General features: G+C 36.5%; 1 protein-coding gene and 1 pseudogene across 38 annotated transcripts in view; both read right to left on the bottom strand.

Annotated features, from left to right (window-relative positions):
* Positions 1-23,149, bottom strand: part of LOC123793446 (uncharacterized) — a 386,505-nt gene that overhangs the window by 119,986 nt on the left and 243,370 nt on the right. For 37 of the 38 annotated variants that reach the window (XR_015722487.1, XR_015722486.1, XR_015722485.1 and 34 more), the window contains 4 exons: positions 17,004-17,155; positions 7,640-7,673; positions 7,155-7,296; positions 1,094-1,307 (listed from right to left, as the gene is read on the bottom strand). Coding sequence is in view for 32 of the 38 variants with exons in the window: in XM_087857789.1 (XP_087713915.1) it covers positions 1,094-1,307; positions 7,155-7,296; positions 7,640-7,673; positions 17,004-17,155 (542 nt within the window). In the remaining 6 variants the exon portion in view is untranslated. The remainder of the gene's footprint in view (positions 1-1,093; positions 1,308-7,154; positions 7,297-7,639; positions 7,674-17,003; positions 17,156-23,149) is intronic. The other variant, XM_087857795.1, reaches the window with a different exon arrangement.
* On the bottom strand, positions 17,378-23,061 carry LOC148107377 (ankyrin repeat domain-containing protein 26 pseudogene; annotated as a pseudogene).

The raw sequence follows: 23,149 nt of genomic DNA, 5'->3' as shown, positions 1-23,149 counted from the left end.
TTCTGCAATACTCTCAGTTGACCTTGTTGATTATTATTCATTTTATTTTTTTAAAGATTTTATTTATTTGACACAGAGAGAGAGAGCACAAGCAGGTGGAGTGGCAGGCAGAGGGACAGAGAAAAGCAGGCTCCCCGCCGAGCAGAGATCTGGACATGGGGCTCGATCCCAGGACCCTGGGATCATGAACTGAGCCGAAGGTAGACACTTAACCAACTGAGCCACCCAGGAACCCCTATTATCCACTTTATAAATCATTTGAAAACCCCTTCTAGACCAACACAGGATCCATATTAATTAAGTAAACAATAAAGAGTAATATGTGCTTGCAGCACAGACTTTTGAATTAATTTTACCTACATATAAGAGAGATGTTGAGCAACTTGAGCAGTAATCATTTTCCATGTTACTTTTTAATCGCTGCGTATGTTTAAAACTGAATAAATTTTTAAACATTTTTCTGTCTTGAGAAAAATGGCCATGTTATACTCTGTTCACGGGCATACGAATTAATATAAACTTCCCTGAGAACAATTTAAAAATAGGATCGAAGACATTCTTTAAAAATTTTTATACTTTAAGTAACCAATACTATATTGAAGAATGTATTCCAAGTACGTTAACCAGAAATGTAGAAACAGATTTATATAAGAGACATTCCTTACAGCTTTAATTAAAGTATAGAAAAACGAAAACCGACCAAAATTCAATTTGTTAAATAATGAGGTTTCCATATGATGGACTTCTATATGGTCATTAAAATTATGATTTGGAATATACATTAAATTATTTGTAGAAGTATTCACCGTTAAGAACTTGCTGTATTATTCAGAAGAATCCCATACTTCACAATACTAAAGACATTTTCTTCCCTATAAAATCCTAGAAGGTAAGTTAGCAACTACAAAACTTCTCCTACATATCTGTAGTATAAAAGTCAATAGCTCAAGGGGTGCCTGTCTGGCTCAGTCGGTAGAGCATGCAACTCTTGATCTCATGGCTGTGAGTTCAAGCCCCACACTGGGTGTGGAGCCTATCTAAAATAATAAAAAAATAAAAGTTCAAATACTTCCTTGAAACCAAGACGTCATACCTCAAACTGCAGAGTTCTTGTTCCCATTCCACTTTTTGCTGCTCCAACTGCAATTTAATTTCTTTTGTTTGTGATAGCTCCTTTTGTAGACCATTAACCGAATCTTCCAATTCTTTATTTTTTCTTGTAAGTTGCTCACAGTGATCATTTTTAAGTTCTAATAATCTTTCAAACGAACAAACCGCATTCCGAATTTTTAATAAATTAACAGAATCTATAACAGAGAAAAAACAGAAAGAGAATATATAGGGCGCCTGGATGGCTCAATTGGTTAAACATCCGAGTCAGGTTTCGGCTGAGGTCATAATCTCAGAGTCCTGGGATTGAGCCCCGCATGGGGTTCTTCACTCAGCACGCAGTCTGCTTGAGATTCTTTCCACGCCCCCTCCCTCCCCCTCTGTTCTTCTCTCACCCCCCTCCCCCCGCTCATGCTCTCTCTGAAATAAATTACTTAAATCTTAAAAAAAAAGAAAAAAAATATGAGTACTTTTTGCATATAAAGGACTGTGTGCTTTCACATTCACTCATTCATACATTAAACATATATTGAATGAGTTCAATATAAAAGATATTATACGGGCACCTGGGTGGCTCAGTCGGTTAAGCATCTGCCTTCAGCTCAGGTCATGATCTCAGGTTCCTGGGATCAAGCCCTGCATTGGGCTTCCTACTCAGCGGGGAGGCTACTTCTCCCTTCTCCTCTGCCTCTGCCCCTCCCCCAGCTTGTGCACTCTCCCTCTCTCAAATAAAAAAATCTTAAAAAACAAAAAGATATTATACTAAGCACTGCAGATTAAACAGATAAGATCCCTGGCTCTTATTTAGCTTCACGTCTAGTGAAAGGGAAAGACAAATAAAACGACAATTACAAATTCAGATAGTTCCTATAAGGAAACGGAGTTCTAGGATCACATAACATAACGTGATCTACCCTGGGAAGGGAAGATTCCCCGAGGAAGAGAGAACTATTCTGAGAAATGAAGGAGGAGCAGGAAGCAAGTGAGCAAAGGAGGAAGAAGAGCATTCAAGACAGCCTACAGCATGTGCCAAAGTTCCATTGCAATCTGCTTCTGGCCAAGATGGAGTAACAGGTACTGATTTACCTTCCTACCTGAAACAAGCCAAACACAAAAAGATAAAATACATTTTCAAATTATTTTCAAGACAAAAGACTTCAGTCAATGAAGGACAATGATCCCTGAAAACAAAAGAAGTTAGCCTAACACATACCCGAACTCACTGCCTTGGGAGAATTTCCACCGACCATGACACAGGTGAAAAAACTGAGATAGACTCCACCAGATTCCCTGAGTTGAGATGACGAAACTGAGAATCCGGTGAAACCAAGGCAGATAGAGATCAGAGGTCTAAACACCGGCGAGAAGAAAGCAGAACAAAGAAAGAACTCTAGAGATCTGCAGAGGGCTCCGCTGGTGCTCAGCACCACGGATAGTATCGATTCCCATTAGCCATGCTGGGAAAACTCATAACCTGTAGCACAATGAATACAGTAGTAGGTCTTGCCTCAGCGGTGGGGAACAATGAGCTCTAGGCTGAGCACTACTCTGGATTCACCTAACAATTCATAAGAATAGGACTGGAAAGGGACAAACTGTTTGTAATCAACTTAGCTATATCTCAAAAGAAAGCATAAAAAGGTAAGTAGAGGCATAGAAGCTATTTTTAAAAAACCAAATACAACTTACAGAGATGCAAATTATGTCAGACATGAAAAATACACTGGATAGGAATAAACACATATTAGACATCACAAAATAAAAGACTGAAATTGACCTCAGAAAACTGTGAGAAAACTTCAAGTGGCTAATCTACAATTCCTCAAAGAGGCAGAGGAAAGGAACCAGAAAAAAATATTTGAACAAAAAATGTCTGGGGCACCTCGGTGGCTTAGTCGGTGGGTGTCTGTCTGCCTTCAGCTCAGGTCATGATCTCAGGGTCCTGGGATCAAGCCCCATATCGGACTCCCTACTTAGTGGCAAATCTCCGTCTCTTTCTGCCCCTCCCCCTGCTTGTGCATTTTCTCTCTCTCAAATAAATGAATAAAATCTTAAAAAAAAAAAAGAAAAATGACCAAAACCTTTCTAAACTTAATGAAAACTATACTCCCACAGATCCAGAAGGATCTGACTAGGAGAGAAGAAATGGAAGTTAACTATTATAATTTTCTTAAACTGCATATGATGTGGTAAAACATTACTTGAAGGTGGATTGTGATGCTTAAATCATATACTTTAAACCCTAATCACTAAAATAGCAAAACTAAAGAGTTATAGTGAGTAAGCAAAATACATACACACACACACACACGTAAATAAAACTAAATCATAGAAATTACTTGATTAATCTAAAAGAAAGTAGAAAAAGAAGAGAATGGGAACAAACAGCAGAAAGGACAAATGGAAGTCAAACAACATGCCCACAGATTCAATTCAACTACATTAACAATCACATGAAATGAAAATGGTCTAAAAGCCTCAATTAAAAGGCAGATTCTTAAAATGGATAAAAAAGGAAGACCTAGGGGCACCTGGGTGGCTCAGTCCTAAGCATCTGCCTTCGGCTCAGGGCGTGATCCCGGAGTCCTGGGATCGAGCCCCGCATCAGGCTCCTCTGCTGGGAGCCTGCTTCTTCCTCTCCCACTCCCCCTGCCTGTATTCCCTCTCTTGCTGGCTGTCTCTCTCTCTCTCTCAAATAAATAAATAAATAAATAAATAAATAAAGTCTTAAAAAAAAAAAAAAGGAAGACCTAATTATATGCCACCTATAACAAAAAATGCACTTTAACACAAATTTGTTAAAAGGCCAGAAATATGATAGACCACACTAACACTTGACAAAAGAAGGCTGAGCCTAAGTGGCTATATTAATACCAGACAAAATAGGTAGCAAAGCAAAAAACATTAGCAGCAATAAATAAGGTCATTTTATAATGATTAAAGGGTCAACTGAAAGAAGCATAACAAACCTAAATGTTTACACGTCTATTAATAGGTTCAAAATACATAAAGCAAAAATCGACAGAATTGCAGAGAAACAGGCAAATTCACAATTATAGTCTGAGATTTCAACAGGCAGAAAATCAGCAAGAATGTAGATTGAACACCACCATTCTTCTCAAGTTTCCATAGAACATTTAACAAAAGAGACTATATTTTGGGTCACAAAATAAATTGTAATGAGAGGGGTAAGTCAAAAGGACTAAGTCATAAAAGTGCGTTCTGTAACCACAGAGAAATCAAATTAGAAATCAAGAATAAAAATAGCTCTGGAAAATACTTGAATATTTGCAAACTAATTAATACATATCTAAATAATCCCTGGGTCAGAGTGCCTGGGTGGCTCAGTTGATTAAGCATCTGTCTTCAGCTCAGGTCATGATCTCAGGGTCCTGGGATCAAGCCCCACACTGGGCTCCCTGCTCAGAGGGGAGTCTTCTCCCCACCCCCCCGCCAAGCTCATGCTGTCTCTCTCTCTCTCAAATAAATAAAATCCTTAAATAACCTCTGGCTCAAAGAAGTAATGAAAAAAGAAATTAGAAAGTATTCTGAACTGAATGAAAAGGAACACATAACATATTAGAATTTCTGGAATCCTGCTATAGCAGCACTCATATGAACATTTATAACACTGAATGTATGTATTAAAAAAGAAGAATAGTCTCATATTGATGACCTTTGGCTCCACCTTAAGAAATTAGTAAAATAGTAGTCAAAAACAAGTCTGATAACTTTTGGTTATGTAGAAAATCTGACAGAATTTTTTAAAAAGCTTCTAGAACTAGTAAATGAACTCATCAAGTTTGGAGGATATAGAATCATTATAAAAAATCAACTGTATTTCTATTCATTAGGAATAAACAATCAAAATTTAAAATTTAAATTAAAAATTAATTTTAATTATTAATTAAAAATTAAAACTGCATTGAAAAATAAAAAATAATCACAGGTAATATCATAAAAGATAGAAAGACCTAGACGCAAAAAACTATAAAATATTACCAAGAAAATTTAAGAAGACTTATATAAATGGAGAGATATACTCTGTTCAGGGTTGAAAAATTCAGTATTGTTAAAATTAATCTGTAGATTCAACATAATCCAAACCTGATTTTCAGAAGACCACCAGAGTTTTTTCTCTTAGAAAATGACAAGTGGATTCTACAATGCATGTGGATAAAATAAATAAATGTAATTCATGTGGAAACACAAAGGACCTAGAATAGCAAAAGAGCCCTGAGAGAGAACAAAACTGGAGGACTAACCCTAACCACCTGATTTCAAAAATTATTATAAACTGGTAGTAATTAAAACAGCATGATATTGGTGTAATGAAGGCTAAAGAGATCAATGGGACAGAGAAGAGTCCGTAAATAAACCCACACATATATGGTCAACTGATCCTGACGAAGATGCAAATGGCATGAAGTAAAGACAATACAGCCTTTTCAACAAACGGTGCTAGGACAACTGGATATCCATACGCAAAAAGAATGAACCTGGATCCATACTCTGCATCATAAATAAAAAAGAATACAAAATGGGGGCGCCTGGGTGGCTCAGTCAGTTAAGCGTCTGCCTTCAGCTCAGGTCATGATCCCAGGGTCCTGGGATCGAGCCCCATGTCCAGATCTCCATGCAGTGGGGAGCCTGCTTCTCCCTCACCCTCAGTCTGCTGTTCCCCCTGCTTGTCCTCTCTCTCTGTCAAGTAAATAAATAAAATCTTTTAAAAAAAAAAGAATACAAAATGGATCACAGATCTAAACGTTAAGACCTAAAACTATGAAGCTTTGCTTTTAAACTACAAAACTTCTAAAAGAAAGCATGAGAGAAATCCTCTGACCTTGTGCTAGGCAAAGATTTCTTAGATAGGAACACCGAAGGCAAGAATCCATAAAAGAACAAATGCATAAACTGGACTTCACCAAAAAGGAAAACTGCTCTTCAAAAGACACTGTTGAGAGAATGAAAAGTCACAGGCTGGGAGAAAATCTTTGCCAAAAAATAGGTGATAAACTATATCTGGAATAAACAAAGAATTCTCAAAACTCAACAAGTCAGAAAACAACCTAATTTTTAAAATGACAAAGAATTTGGACAGTTCAAAGAAAATACACAGATGGCAAATAAGCACATAAAAATATGCTCAACATTATCTTATGAGGGCAATGCATACTAAAACCGTAATGATATATATACTGCATGCCCACCAGAATGGCTAAGATTTAAAAAACTGACAATATTAAGTGTTCATGAATATACAGGGAGAAATTAGAACTCCCATACACTGCTGGTGGGAATGGAAAATGGTGCAACTACTTTACAAAGCAATTTGGTAGTTTCGTAATAAGGGGATATAACGAAACATGAGACTTACGGGTGATAGATATATTAACTGCCTGAATCACGGTTATGGTTTCACAGGAGTATACATATGTCAAAACTATCAAATTATACACTTCATATACGTGCAGTTACCTAACTAAAGCTATGGGGGTGGGGAGGAAGCTCTATTATAGGAAAAATCATCCAAACTAGTGGCTGAGACACAGATGGAAAGAAGGATATGAAACAGTACAAGATGAAGCTGAGGACCGTGGTGTTTCACGCTAGAGCAATGAGAAGTAAAAGCTAAGCTTTAAGCAAGGGGGTAACATGACGAAATATAAATTTTTAAAAATATATGATTATGGTTGCAGCGTAGACCAAGATTCTGGGAGGTGGAATGACAGGGAAAACCGTCCTGAGGTTATTTCAGTATCCTAGGAGAAAAATACTGGTAACCTGACCTTGGGTGAAGGCATAGAAGAGAAGCAGAGTCAACAAACACATCGGTGTGCCATTTTCATGACGAAAAGTATAGTGGAAATTATAGCTCTTTGGCTGAGAGTACTCAGCAGTTCTCTGTCTTCATGAAAAACATATTTGTGAGATGAGTAGCTCTATAACAGATCAGTGTTGTGTGGTACAGCACTAGACAAGATGTGCACATATTACTACAGTAATATACATATAAAGGCTTTATATTTATACCACGGTCCTACCTTTACAATCCATGCCAAGTTGTTCAATTAGCAACATGCAACTCCTAAAATCAAAGCAAGGCAACTTGCAATCCTCTGAAGCTGTTCCAGATAATGGAGTTAAGTCATCAAGGTCATCCGTAAAATTAATTTGCTTTTTGATCTACAAATAAATAATAATTTCAAAATGTCCCCCAAATATTTATAAAATATACTAAGTGTAGAGAGATGATAAATACCCATCTTCTTATAAAAGCAAAAACATAGGTACTTTTTTAAAGAACTGATTTTTCTCAAAACAACCTTTATCAATAACTAGTGTTTCTGAATAACATTTTCACAACAAATAGAAATTCCTCTATTTTGTCACTATACCTTCTCTAAAGTAATTTTTTACCATGGAATAATATTTCTGATAAATATTATTTATCAAAATAATACAATAAAGTAAAAATTAAAAAATTAATAAATGAAATAAAATTATATATATATATATATTTTTTTACCTCTTTCTTTTCCTTAGATGTTTTCTTTGCAGGTCTAAAAAGAAAAAAACCAATTCTTTTCAGGCAAACATTAAATACTTAAAATACAAAGAATATCTAAATCATATCTAAACATATTATTAATAATATTAACAAAACATTAAGATCAAATTGACAAAGAGCAAGGGAAAATCATAATGTTACTTACATTATTTGATACAAAGAAATATACCACACTTTTTTGTTAGCATTTTCAATAAAAACAAGCTTTTACTGGCTCTAAAACCTATTTGCAGGGTTCAAACTAAATTCTTATATGAAAGAAACCCTTTCTTAATAATCATGATAGTAGTGTTTTGAGGATTTACTGTGCAGCTACTATGCATTATTATGAACACTTCACTACGTCTCTAGGTATTTTAAGCCTCACAACAATCTTATAAACGTAGGTAATTATATTAGGTATTTTACACAGGAAGAAAAGGAGGCACAGAAATAAGGAACTTCCCCAAGCCCATACAGCTGGTCAGGAGTAGACCCAGAATTCAAATCCAGGATATCTGCCTTCAAAGCATGTGTTTTACAATATGTGGTGAGAGTAATATTTAAGTGTTTCTAAGTAATATGATAGCAAATGAATCTATTATTATTCCATTCCTACCTCTAAGTATAAACAATAATTTCTGAATCTTACACATTTTTTTTAAATAAAAAGACGTCATACTAGGCCATATTTAAAATCTACTTTCAATAAACTAAAGATTTGCTTCTTCTAAAGAAGTTCATCAATGGGCATTCATTTATTCATTCAAATGTTTATTCACGAACACACACTTACTGAGCACACAATATGTGTCAATGACACTGTTGGTACAGGAACCACGGCTTTTGTAATTTGGAACTTTATCCAAAAGTAATAATCTATGATAGATTAATAGTTTATTTTGCAATTGTAAATAAATAAAAGCTTTCCCCTTTCCCCAGATCTAAACAAACATTAACTTAATATAAACAGATACTTCAAAGTCCCTAACAAAATCATAGCTATTCATGATACTGTCAAAGGCACCGAATATCTGAAATCATCAAGGAATGATTAGTTCTATTCAGAATGGCCTAAGTGTTTGCATATTTACTATTATATATATTTTTTTAAATCTATGTATGATAATATCTGCACATTCGATTATATGAGAATACTTCACTGTGGAACCAGTTCTGAATAAACAACTTCTTGCCCCAAAACTACATGAATAGGAGTACTAAGGACAATTACTATAATCTTTGAAAGATAATGTAATACAATCAATAAGCTTTCCAACATTTGGAAATGTCAACAAAATTAAATTGAATAACCATGTCTATCTCTATTGGATCATTTCCAGCAGCATACAAACATACTCTAAAAGCTCCCATCTTAAAATGAAAAAAGAAAGAAAATCCCCACGAATTCCACATTCTTTTTCAGTTATCATCCATTTCTCTGTTACCTTTCCCCGTAAAAATTCTCTAAGGAGTGTTTATACTTATTCATTACAGTCCAGCTTCCATGGTGACTACTGAAACTGCTCCTTGTCAAAGTCACTTGTCCTCATCTTAACCTATCAAGCAGTGTGTCTGATATACTTGAGTATTTCTTGCCTTAGCCTGTACCGACACTACAGTGTTTTATTTCCTTAAAAAGTAATCACTGCTAGAATTCCTTCAGAGGGAAATAATTTACAGATTTTCCCTTCCTTCATCCTGTTCCATTTCACTTAAAGGGCTGTCATCATTCACTTGTAGTGGACAATAAGTCGGGGAGTCAAACTTCTCAAAGCGGGGTGTAATCAGAGATTCCTCTGATGTCCATTTTTCATTTTCATCTTTCCTTGCTTCCTTTATACTCAAACGAAGATCACTACTTTAAAAAATCCAGTTAAAGTAGCCATTAAAATCCATTTTTAAAAAAGATTTTATTTATTTATTTATTTATTTATTTGAGAGAGAGAGAGAGAGAGAGCATGAGCACAAGCAGGGGTACGGTAGGCAGAGGGAGAAGCAGACTCCCCACTGAGCACAGAGCCTGACTTGGGGCTCAATCCCAGGACCCTGAGATCATGACCTGAGCTGAAGGCAGACACTTAATCTTGGACTGAGCTACCCAGGTGCCCCAAGCTAATGTTTTATAATAATGTTACCATAACGAATAAAAAAAACAATTTTTTGTAAAATCCTGTTACCCGTCTCAATTCATTTATTTTTTTAAAGATTTATTTATTTATTTATTTGACAGAGAGAGAGAGAGACAGCCAGCGAGAGAGGGAACACAAACAGGGGGAGTGGGAGAGGAAGAAGCAGACTTCCCGTGGAGGAGCCTAATGCGGGGCTCGATACCACAACCCCGGAATCACGCCCTGAGCCGAAGGCAGAGGCTTAACGACTAAGCCACCCAGGCGCCCCATCAATTCATTTATTAATTCACAGAACAGTTATGAAGTCCAACCATTTATAAGGAAATATACATTCCTTGCTTCGAAGACAGATAAATATACAATTATAACACAACATCATTTGTGGGGACAAAACTACTATGGACCTCTTTGTAGGAGCTGTGGAATCAAGCACCATATACCAAGGGACCTAGAAAAAGTCTTGCCTACCATGCATCGGATAACAGGCACACTCACTACATTCCCAGCTGTGGAACTAGCAATAGCCCATAAATTGGCTTCAGCCCCTTCCTCTCAGCTACATCTGGGAGCCCCTGGAAAACACTGTCTTAGATAATCACCCATGGGTGAGAGAGGTTTTCTGGAAAACCAGATTTCCTGCAGAAAAGTTTCAGCACACCACCGGAGGAAAAAAAAAAGAAAAAAATCAGGTTTGGACACACTGGAAAGGTAATCATTAAAGACTACTTCAAATGCAAAGACAGCAATGCAAAACTTCAAAGAATATAAAAAGTCAAGGAAATATGACACCACCAAAGGATCACAATAATCTTCCAGTAATCGATCTCAAACACATGGAGATCTGCAATGTATATCTAAAAAAGAATTCAAAATGGCAGTTTTAAGGAAACTCAATGAGCTACAAGAAAATACAAAAAGCCAACTCAGGAGTGCCTGGGTGGCTCAGTCAGTTAAGCAGATTCTGCTTGTCCCTCTCCCTCTGCAACTCCCCCTTGCCCCGCTCACACACATGCTCTCTCCTAAATAAATAAATAAATAAATAAATAAATAAATAAATAAAATCTTAAGAATAAAAAGCCAGTTCAATAAAATGAGAAGAACACTATATGAACCAAAGGAGAAGTTTAATAAAGAGTTGGAAGGGCGCCTGGATGCCTCGGTCGGTTAAGTGTCTGACTCTTGGTTTCGGCTCAGGTCATGATCTCAGGGGCTTGGGATCCAGCCCCGGGTCTGCTAGAGATTCTCACTCCCTCTCTCTGTCCCTCCCCTGACTTGCTCTCTTTCCCGCTCTCTAATAAATAAATAAAATCTTTTTTTAAAAAAGACCTGGAAATAGTAAAAAAGAACTAAACAAAAATTCTGAAGCTGAATAATATAGGGAAGGAAATGAAAGAAACAACAGAAACCACTGACAGGAAAATGGATCCCCCCAAAATCTGTGAATTTACAATTTTCAAATTTTAACTTTCAAATGATCCAATCAGTGGAGAACAAAGAAAAACAGAATGAAAAAGAGTGAGAAAAGCCTACGTGATTATGGAATACCACTAAAAGAAACAATGTGTAAATTATTGCAGTTCCAGAAGGAGGAGAGAGGGGAAAAAAAGACATAAAGCTTCAAGAAGTCATGGGTGAGAACACTCAAACCTGGGGAAACATTTGGACATCTAAGTTTATGAAGCTCACACGTCACCAAACAAACTCAACTTAAAGAGATATTCTCCCAAACACATTATAATAAAACTGTCAAAAATCAAAACCAAAGAGAGAATCTTAAAAGCAGCAAGAGAAAAGAAGCTTGTCACCTACAAGTGAACCCTCATAAGGCTATTAGCAATTTCTCAGCAGAAACCTTACAGGCCAGGAGACAGAGGGATTACATATTCAAAATGCTGAGAGAAAAGAACTGCCAACCAAGAATACCATACTGAGCAAAATTATCCTTCAGAAATCAAATCAAATCAGTAAGTTGGATACACATTAATATAATGAAAAAAATTATATGATCATCTCAATATGTGCAGACCAAGCATTTGACAAAATTCAACATCTTTTCATGATAAACACTCTCAATACAGTGGGTACCAAAGTATCACAGCAGCAATGTCCACAAGAGCCAAACTGTGGAAGGAGCCGAGATGCCCTTCAACAGATGAATGGATAAAGACGATATGGTGTATATATATATATAATGGGGTATTACTCAGCCATCAGAAAGGATGAAATCTTACCATTTGCATCGACGTGAATGGAACTGGAGGGGATTATGCTGAGTGAAATAAGTCAGTCAGGGAGAGGCAATTATCATATGGTTTCACTCATCTGTGGAATATAAGAAACAGCACAGAGGATCATAGGGGAAATGAGGGAAAACTGAATGGAAAGAAATTAGAAGGGGAGACAAACCATGAGGGACTCTTAACTATGGGAAACAAACTGAGGGTTGCCGGAGGAGAGATGGGTGGGAAGATGGTGTAACTGGGTGACAGGCACTAGGGAGGGCACTTGTGATGAGCACTGGGTGTTGCATGCAAGTGATGAATCACTAAAGTCTACCCCTGAAACCAATAATACAATATATGTTAACTAACTTGAATTTAAATAACATCTAAAAAACAAAAAAGAAACAAGTAATATCATGAAAAGGCAACTTACAGAATGAATGAAAATATTTGCAAGCCATGAATCTGAAAAATGGTTAATATCTAAAATATATAAGGAATTCATATAATCTGAGAGCAAAAAACAAATAATTCAATTAAAAACTGGGCCAAGCACCTTAACAGGCATCTTTCCTCAGAAGATATTCAAATGGCCAACGGTACCAAAAAAGGGGCTCAACATCACTATTCATCAGGGAAATGCAAATCAAACCACAATGATACACCCATCACCTCACACCTGTTAAAGTGGCTTTCATCAAAAAGACAAGAGATACCACTGGCAACGTTGTACAGAAAAGGGAATCCTTGTACACCATTATGGGACTGTAAACTGGTACAGCCGCTCGGCAAAACAGTGTGGAGGTTCCTCAAAAAACTAAAAATGGAACTATCATATGATCCAGTAATCCCATTTCTGGGAACGTATCTGACGAAAATGAAATCATTTCTCAAAGAGGTATCTGCACGCCTATGTTTACTGCAGCATTATTTATAGTAGCCAAGACACGGAAACAACCTAAGTGTCCATCAATGGATCCGGGGATTTAAAAAATGTGGTATGTATTTACAAGGGAATATTTTTAGCCACAAAAAAGAGGGAAACCCTGCCATTTGTGACAACATAAATGAACCTGGAGGGAATTATGCAAAGTGAAATAAGTCACACAGAAAGACAGATACTGTATGATCTGACTTACAGTGGGATCTTCAAAAAAACAAATTTACAGACTGGTGGTGGGCCAAAGGGTACAAACTTCCTCTTATAGGACTACTAAGTTCTGAGGGTCTAAAGTACAGAATGCTGATTACAATTAACAATACTCTATGATACACTGGGAAGTTGCTAAGAGAGTTGCTAAAAAAGAAATGATAATTATGTGAGGTGATAGAGTTATTAACACTATTATCATTTTACAATATAAAAGTATATTAAATTAATACAGGTATGCCTTACACTGACACAGTTATCTGTCAATTATACCTCAATAAATCTGGAGAAAATTCAAAAATACTCATATGCCATTATATACCACTCAAAAATTGCAATAACCTGATTAATTTTGTTTGAAAAGAAAATGATTTGGGGGTGCCTGGGTGGCTCGGTCGGTTAAGCCTCTGCCTTCAGCTCAGGTCATAATCTCCAGGGCCTGGGATCTAGCCCTGCATCAGGTTCCCTGCTGAGCTTCTCCCTCTCCCTTTGCCCCTCCCTCCTGCTCCTGCTCTCTCCTTCTCTCTCACAAATAAATAAAAAAATTTTTTTTAATTTTCTTAAAGAATATGATTTGGTAACTTTTGTATACTTTCAGCCTACTATTTAATCCTAATATAAAAAGTTAGATTTACCAACAGAAAATTATAATTACCTTTTCACGGACTAAATGCATGCAAGAGAATATTATTCGCAAATAGCTACATAAATTTACAAAAAGACTGAAATTTCCCACAGGAGATTATCAATTTAGGAATTGAACATGAGCCCCTAAGAGCACTGAAAACACAAACAAAGCAAGCAATTATTGTTTTAAAACTGTTCCACATATAACTCTCCTAGTTAAAATTTAACACCAAAAGGGGCGCCTGGGTGGCACAGCGGTTAAGCGTCTGCCTTCAGCTCAGGGCGTGATCCCAGCGTTAGGGGATCGAGCCCCACATCAGGCTCCTCCGCTATGAGCCTGCTTCTTCCTCTCCCACTCCCCCTGCTTGTGTTCCCTCTCTCGCTGGCTGTCTCTATCTCTGTCGAATAAATAAACAAAAAATCTTAAAAAAAAAATTTAACACCAAAAAAGAAGGATCTTCCTGAAAGCAATTATTGAACAATTCTTCTTGACCCAAATTTCAACAAGAAATCTATAATTACAGAATATGAAATCGCTTTCATTTTGAACACAGCTGATAGAAACAACTTTTAAATAGAAAACATCTAGTCAGTCACCTCAAACTTAGGGTGGGAGGGGACACAACTATGAGGCCATGGTAACAAGAAGCCACCACAACCAGTTTTAAATGTGTGTAATTGATCAATGCCTGCTGGCCTCACTCAACAACCAAGCAATGTCAGCTCCTCCCTTCTAAAAGAAAGCCTAAAGAGGGGACAAAATCCCTCCGATACACATGCCTTGAGTGCCAACCAATCGACCAGTCTCACCCAAATTACCATGGTGTTTCAGCTGATGACAAGCCAGTTAATTCTCTGGAAGTCCCCCAAACCTTAAACTCTACTCTTCCCAAACCCTGTATAAGAATAGCGGACTGCTCTGTCAGAAAAGACTGTAAGCCATCAGCAGAGCTCTCTTACTAGTAGGCAATAAATTCCAACTTCATCTTTTTATTTCGGATATTGAGGGCTCATAATCCTGGCAAGAATTTTTAAAGCCGTATAATAATTTACCACCATATTTCATTTTCCTTAATAAAATATAAATGAAGTTTGCTATTCCTTTGATCCATTTTATCATGATTAAAACTAACATAAATACCAGTAAAAAAATAAGTAGCAAGTAACCACAGTATTGGGCGCCCCCAAATTTAAAAAATTGCATATAACTGGCAGGTTAAATTGTCAGAACGGACCCCTGTCAAACTTTCTTTTTGTTTAAGGGAGAATTAGTATCATGTTAAAAACAATACATGGAGGTGAAACGCCATTCACTCAATAAACATTTATTGAATAGAACTACATATGCTAGAACGTTTTCTAGGCACGACAGCTGAAATAAAATGACATCTGAGAAATTACGTCTAGATTTATTAAAGTGAAAATCAGTGGTAACCTTTCAAAAATCAGTTCTGGAGTAGTGGGAGTGAAAACTGCTAGAGACAATTCCAGAGCAAATGGGAGGGAAATCAGGATCAGTGAGTGTACACGGCTCTTTTAAGGACATCATAGCTAAGTGGAATGATCATAGATAATTTTTCTTTTTAGTTTAGTTCAATCCTTACACAATGATGATGTAGTATTTTTGTAACAGTTTGAAGTTTTTAAAATTACATACATGTAGCATTAAGTGTTTCTTAAAAAAATGACAGACCAAGGGGATGCCTGGGTGGCTCAGTCGGTTAAGTCTCTGACTCTTGATTTTGGATCAGGTCATGATCTCAGGGTCGTGGGATCGAGCCCCGCATGGGGCTGGGCTCTCAGTGCCAAGTCTGCTTGTCCCTCTCCCCCTGCTCTCTCTCTCTCTCTGATATAAATAAATAAAATCTTAAAAAAAAAAAAAACGCAGGCCAAGCCATTAAATAATTCACAAAATTATACATCCAAAAGACTCCTTAAAAATTTTCTAGATATGTATTATATAACCCGATTGTCATTTTTTCTCATGCTTAGAAAGACCACAGAAAAACTGTTGAGTTTCAACAGCAGTGTTTCATGCTTGATAAAAATCATCTAACTCTAGGATATCGTCTACTATTCAAAATAATTAGTCATATTAAACTTCTATAAGAGAAGTAAAAGGAGTTTGGAATGCAGAAAATATTCCTATTTTGTAAACTAAATTTTTATCAATTATAAAATACGAAGTCACTGTTGAAAAATCTGGTGTGGTGCATGTAGAAATATATTCTCTTTAAAAGGGAAGGATAACAGCATGCATGCAAGGAACCTTAAAAAGAAGATTCACTGCATTAGCAACATCTTGGCTTACAGCACAGGGGTCATCAAATCAAATGTTTACATAGAATATGGGACAAATCGCTGTATGAAATCTCTTGGTAATATTCAGATCAATCCGAGGGCCCAACATTTGATCACTCCTGCATTAGGAACCAAAACCAAAAACCTAGTAACTAGCAATTTTGTTGGTAATTATGTTAGAGCACCAGTGTAGCAGGTAACTTCCTCTTGCAACTCAGCAGATAGTAACAGTATTCTAAGATTTGCATAAGACATGACATGAAGCCAAACACTTTAAATATACTTTGTTAAACAATCAGTACACTGTAGACCTAAATTCATTTTTTCAAATGGTCACATACTATCTTGTCTTATACGGGAGAAAATTGATGGCTACTTAGACTAGCTCCAACTTTTTGATATGAGAATGCTATAATACATATCCTTAACATATCTGTCATATTTTATACATATAATAATGTATAATAAATGTCCTTAGAATGTATGTGTGTATGTGTGTGTGTGTGTGTGTGTATGTGTGTGTGTGTGTTTACACAAGTCATGTTTTCCTATAGGATCTAGTCCTGGCAATGAAGCCGTTGGGATAAAGGGACAGCATATTTGAAATTTTTGAAACACACTGCTAAATCACCCTGCAGGAAGGATTTACCAATTTCATCTAACAGCAGTGTATAAGAATGCCTTTTCCCTCACATCTGCTAATTTTGGTTATTATTTTTTTAATAAAATATTTATCACTATGACTGCAAAAAATGGTATCTCATTATTTGCATTTTTCTGATTAGCACCCAGGATGGAATCGCCTTACTAAAAATATAAAAAGTTGTTAATCATGAATGTTAGCTCCAACTAGAATTTGTTTCCTAGGAAAATAGTAATTACCTACTATTTACATATTGCTATAGGCTTACCCATCAGAATCTTCATCTTCCATAATAGGACATAGGTGGTTATCAGTTTTTCCACTCGCTCTTTGTTGAATTAGTCCAGGAGCAGCAGCGGCATATATGCTTTCTGATACTGCCAATTTATCACTTTCGTGCCTCTTCCTTTCTTCAACCATCTTTAAAGGAAGTTTGATACTAAGGATAATTGTTACTACTTTACTCATTAAAAAGAACTTTTTCATTAATTATAAATTTTTTAAAGATTTTATTTATCTATTTGTCAGAGAGAGAGAGGCAGAGCACAAACAGGGGGAGGTGCAGGCAGAGGGAGAAGCAGGCTCCCTGCTGAGCAAGGAGCCCTATGCAGGACCCAGTCCCAGGACCCTCGGATCATGACCTGAGCCAAAGGCAGATGCTTAACCGACTGAGCCACCCAGGCATCCCAGAACTTTTTTTCATTAATTCATTCATTTGACTCCTCGTTTGTCATAATTGTAATCGATAAAAATATTTTGTGTTTAACTTTATCATTACCAGTAATTGCAATTTTTATAAATTCTGCTTCATTTCTATTTGAATAAAAACAGCGTAATTGGGACATGTGGGTGGTCCAGTTGGTTAAGCATCTGCCTTCTGCTCAGGTCATAGGGATCGAGTCCAGAGTCCAGCAGCCAGCTCCTTGCTCAGCTGGGAGCCAGCTTCTCCCTCTGCCACCACCTCCCCCTGCTTGTGCACTCTCTCTCGCTCGCTCTCTCTCTGACAAATAAAATCTTTAAAAAATAAACAAATAAAATTTAAAAATGGAAACAGCAGAATTTTCCAAAATTTTAAAAAGGGCTTTCTACATTTTGTATTCATATCCACACTTTGATACCTAACATTCCCCACCCCACCCCACCTGACCAGCAGATACAAAGAAATAAAAAGACAAAGACACAAGATTTGTCATCTTCTGTCTTTACCACCTGGATTTTGCATAAACAGCCAGATTTAAAGGATGTGACATTGTAGCGCTCCAGGCACAAATAAGAAGCTTTCCTCTTTCTGCACTGAGCTATTCTTTCCCCAACTGCCTTTTACAATTCTTTTCTCATTTGGATCCTAGGGTTATCAAAAATTGACAGTGTTCATTAAAATATATGAACCAAAGGTCACCACAACACAAAAAGAACAGAGCGAAACTGATGTTAGTGTAGAATTTTGGGAAATGAGTCATGCTCCCCAAATTCCACATTCAATAACCATAACACTTTTTAGCTAGAGGGTATAAAAGTAACTATCAACTTCAATCCCATTTTCTGCTGATAATGGGAGTAAAACCATAAAAGGTTCAATGATTTGGCCAAAGTTCCTAAAGTGGCATTGCCTAGCATTTTATGGCACCAAAAGAGATGATACAATTCCTTAATGCTGAATCAGGTAAGTTATCAAATTCATTAAATTAATCAGATATATTAAAAGTGTGACCTTGACACAGTAAGTTAATACCTTAACTGGGGACGAGGTGCTTTGCTACTTTTTCTTTTAAAGGAGGCGATCTTGAGATTTTTGTCTATTTGTAAAATTCAATTCACCTCAAAAGTCAGTTTTCTCCCTTCAAGTGAAATACTGAAGATTTGCTGAAGGTTTATGCTACTACCTACATTATAAAAATCATACACATCAAATGTACCATACTTTATTAAACACAATACGAAGGTTTGACTCAACAGAAACATGTGAGAATGGTGATTAAAAAAAAAAATGTGGAGGGGGTGCCTGGGTGGCTCAGTCAGTTGGGTCTCTGACTCTTGATTTTGGCTTGGGTCATGATCTCGGAGTCGTGGGATGGAGCCCCACATTAGGCTCTGTGATCAGTGGGGTGTCTGCTTTTCTCCCTCTCTCTCTCTCCCTTTGCCCCTCGCCCTGCTCATGCTCTCTCTCTAAATAAATGAATCAATCCTTAAAAATAATTCTGTTTAAAAATAAAGGGAAAAAAGTGATGAAATACAAATATTTGTTTTTAAAAATATCTCAAAGTGGTCGTGTTGGAATTCTAAGTTCCAAGAGTGAGTAAAGCAGAGAACGTTGCACATACTGAAACGAGAAATAGAAGCAATAGATTGGTTTAGCTCAAATATTTGTTTATATCCTTTCTCTTAGTCATTGCTTCTTTCCCATTTTATTGTTTATGGAAATGCAACTTATATTTAAGCCAACAGATAAAAATAAAAACCCCAGAGATGGGGCACCTGGGTGGCTCAGCAGTTAAGAATCTGCCTTGGGCTCAGGTCATGACCCCAGGGGCGTGGGATCGAGGCCCACATCAGGCTCCCTGCTCAGCAGAGTCTGCTTCTCCCTTTCTCTCTCCATCTGCCTCTCCCTCTGCTCATGCTCATAACATGCTTTCTCTCCCTCTCAAATAAATAAATAAATAAATCTTTTAAAAAAACACGCTAGAGATTATTATATGTTTTTTAAAGATTTATTTATTTTAGAGAGAGAGAGCATGAGCAGGAGGGGCAGAGGGAGAAGGAGAGAGAAACTAAAGCAGACTCCACACTGAGTGCAGAGCCCAACGCGGGGCTTGATCTCACAACCCTGAGATCACGACCCACGCCAAAACCAAGAGTCAGATGCTAATAAATTCTTTTTTTTAAAAGATTAAATTCATTCATTAACTCTTCATTTCTTTCTTCCAACATAAGACCTTGTTTTTCACTTTCAGCCTGAAGTTTTTCTAGAATATCCTGAACCTGGTCTTGGATATTAATTACTATCTTTTCTTTACTGGCAGCTTTGTTGTAAGCATCATCTAGTTGCTGTTGAAGCAACGTATTTTCACTTTGTAGTTGAGATAATCTCTCCTCTAAGGATTCCTGCTGTCCAACGTATTTATTCACTTTATCTTGTTCATTTCGATGCTTGTGTTCAATTTCCTTTTTCTGACACTGTGTGTGACGTAGGTCTCCCTGTACACGTTCTAAAACCAAAGTCTTTTCTCCGAGGGCATCTCTTGGGTGACGGAGCTCAATTTCTAAAGTATTGAGTTGACCTTCACCTTTCGAAAGATTCTGAGAAGGCAGCTCATTGTTATCTTTCAGGTTAGACACATCGAAATTCAATTTCTCCTGCACAGGAACACATTCATCTTTTGCTCTCTGGAAAGGAAGTTCTAGGTCTCTCTTTGATGTCTGAATTTGATCACGATCCTGTATAGCACTAGCTAGTCTAGCTCGGCATGATTCAACTTTTGCATCCAGTCTTTCCTTATTTTCCTCCTTGCCCTCCGATTTTGACTTTAGCATTGTATTCTCAGCGGTCAGAGCATTAATCTGTCCACTATACAGGAATATTGTTTTTCTTAATGTTTCCTCGGTCAGTTTTATGGTCTTTTGAAGGCTGGCATTTTTCTCTTTTATAATTGCAATGTCTTCACAGTACTTCTTTTCTTTTTCCTGGTTTTGATTGTTTATAGTGCCTATTTCCAGTCTTAGCATGGCAAGTTGATCCTGACACCTGTGGTTTTTATGCAACAGACCTTTTTCTTTTCCATGACTATTAAAAATCTAAGTGAAACAAAGGAGACTTTTAGCTGGAACTCAATAAAATGACATTATCATGATGTTCTCTGAAATTAAAGAATAACCTATGTTTATACAACGAACAGGTTGCAGTAAGTGGATATCCAACGGGAAAGAAATAAAGTTGGGTCCAAACCTCAAACTTTATACAAGCCTAAATTCCCAAAGGTTCAAAAATTTAATTGAAAAAAATGAATACATGAGAGGAAAAAAGAAACCACGACAAAATTTTTAAGAATCTCACAATTGAAAGGCCTCTCTCTGATTTACAACAAACCCAGAAAGCTTGAAATAAAAGATTAATAAATCTGACGACACTAAACATTGAGTTTACAGTCTGATATCTAACACAGCCACCCCACAGTAAAATCCTTAGCTCTGCATATGTTTGGACAGATTAAATTTCCTAAAATTCTTTTTTCCTGACAATATTCCACAGAATTCCAGTTTTCTAACATTTCTATAGTCAGTTATAAGAATTGCATCTACTGACAACCGACAAATCCAGGCACTGCACTATAAACACTTCTACATACTTCAATGACCACTTTTAGTTATCACAATTCTAGAATGGAGAGGTTAAAAATAGTAAGTGAGCTGCAGGACTTTCCTCAGGTCTTCTTACTCCACTACTAGTGCTCTTGCACCAAACTGCAGTTCTTCTCTAGTGGAAATCATCAATACAAAAGGAGCCTTATATTTCAAAATACTGGTGGTAAATAAGGTAAAATGTATACAGCTCTTAGAAAAATCATCAGATTATTTGCTGCTGCAATAAATTTTATTTCCTCTTCATGATGTTTAAAATGGTAAGAAATACAAAATGGGGGGAAATACACTGAGCTGTTTTATTAGGAATAAAATACTCATCAATTAATTATCATTAGCATATGATTGTTTCAAAAGCACCTTGTAATAAAATAGGATACCACTTGGAGCAAATTGCTACTTTTCTCAAAAGTAGGACACTAACATCCAAAAGAAAGTCTCTGAACAGGCTACACTTTTCCTCCTGTTCGTCAGTGGAAGCGTTAAGCTAAACTCTCTATTAATACAGAGGTGATGAAGTAACTGCCCCAAAACTGAAACATATGTTGTCAGTAGCAATAGTTTTGAGCTTATGGAAAGCTCATCAATTCTTATGGAAAATAATAAAAGCCTCTCCATTGGATGAGGACATTATGAATGTCACTATTTGACGCTTGCAGACAAATGCATTTAAATTGAGACTATTACTTTAGCCACTGGACCAGAAATGTCACTGCCCCTTATGTCCCCCATATGTGTGTGTGTGTGTGTGTGTGTGTGTGTGTGTGTGTGTGTGTGTGTATATATTTATATGCTTTATATATATATATATATATATATATATATATATATATATATATATGCTTTAAAAATCCTCTATACTTTCCATGATCTACACTGTTGGTTTTTAAAATATATATATATGCATACATGGAGAAAAAATAGTAATTTCAGAAAATAAGATATGTATACATACAAATACATACACACATGTACTTCAAAATGACTAAAGAAAATACCCCAGAATGCATTTTCTTTTTTTTTTTTTTGGCTCTATTTTTTTTAATTAATGATTTTTTATTATATTATGTTAGTCACCATACAGTACATCCCCGGTTTCCGATGTAAAGCTCGATGATTCATTAGTTGCGTATAACACCCAGTGCACCATGCAATAGGTGCCGTCCTTACTACCCATCACCGGTCTATCCCATTACCCCACCCCCCCTCCCCCAGAATGCATTTTCTTATCGGCCTTTTCTAGCTCCTTTTGTTTGCAAAGGTGATGGTTTAGAATTCCGTCTTGTAATATTCTGGCATTCTGTTCTTGAGAAAGGTGTTTCTTGTGTCGTTTTGTTCTTCTACAACCTAGAGACCTATTCTCACTAGGATTTTGGATCACACCATTAAAAAAGAAAGTCAAAAGCTTAAGAGAACTTAAAAAAAATGTTCAAAAGAAGTAGCCTTTGTAAAGACAGGATTTTTATCCTGCTCATGAATAACTCCAATTTTAATTTAAATGACAGCTAAATTTGTCATAGAGTAAAAATACAGGTACATACAGTATGTGAAATAAAATTTCTTTACATAACATTTAACTAGTTCCATCATAGTCTCAAGGTGATTTAGCCTGCATTTTCACATAAAAAAATCCAAAACTGAGGTGCCTGGGTGGCTCAGTTGGTTCAGTGTCCTATTCTTGGTTTTGGCTCAAGTCATGATCTCAGGGTTGTAAGATCCAACCCCACGTTGGGCTCTGCACTCAGCGCAGTGTCGGCTTGAGATTCTTTTCCCTCCCTCTCCCTCCCCCTCTACTTCTTCCCCTGCTCATGCTCTCTCTCTAAAAATAAATAAAATCTTAAAAAAAAAAAGAGCCAGCATTCACATTTATCTCAATTTACTTTCCATCCCTTAACTCGGAAAATATACATACAGCATATATGAGAAGCCAAGGATTCCAATAAGCTATTAATTTTAGCTATAAATATCATAGTTCCTATTAGGATAAAACTGAATTTTTTATCTATTTTATATCTAAATAATATACATTAAATCAAAGGGATATTATAAATAATATTG

This window comes from Ursus americanus, chromosome 31, assembly GCF_024610735.1.
Source record: "Ursus americanus isolate L20-20 chromosome 31, mUrsAme1.1.p, whole genome shotgun sequence".
NCBI classification, from domain to species: Eukaryota; Metazoa; Chordata; class Mammalia; order Carnivora; family Ursidae; genus Ursus; species Ursus americanus.
Note: the sequence above shows the minus strand (reverse complement) of the source record. Positions and strands in the feature narration are given on the sequence as shown.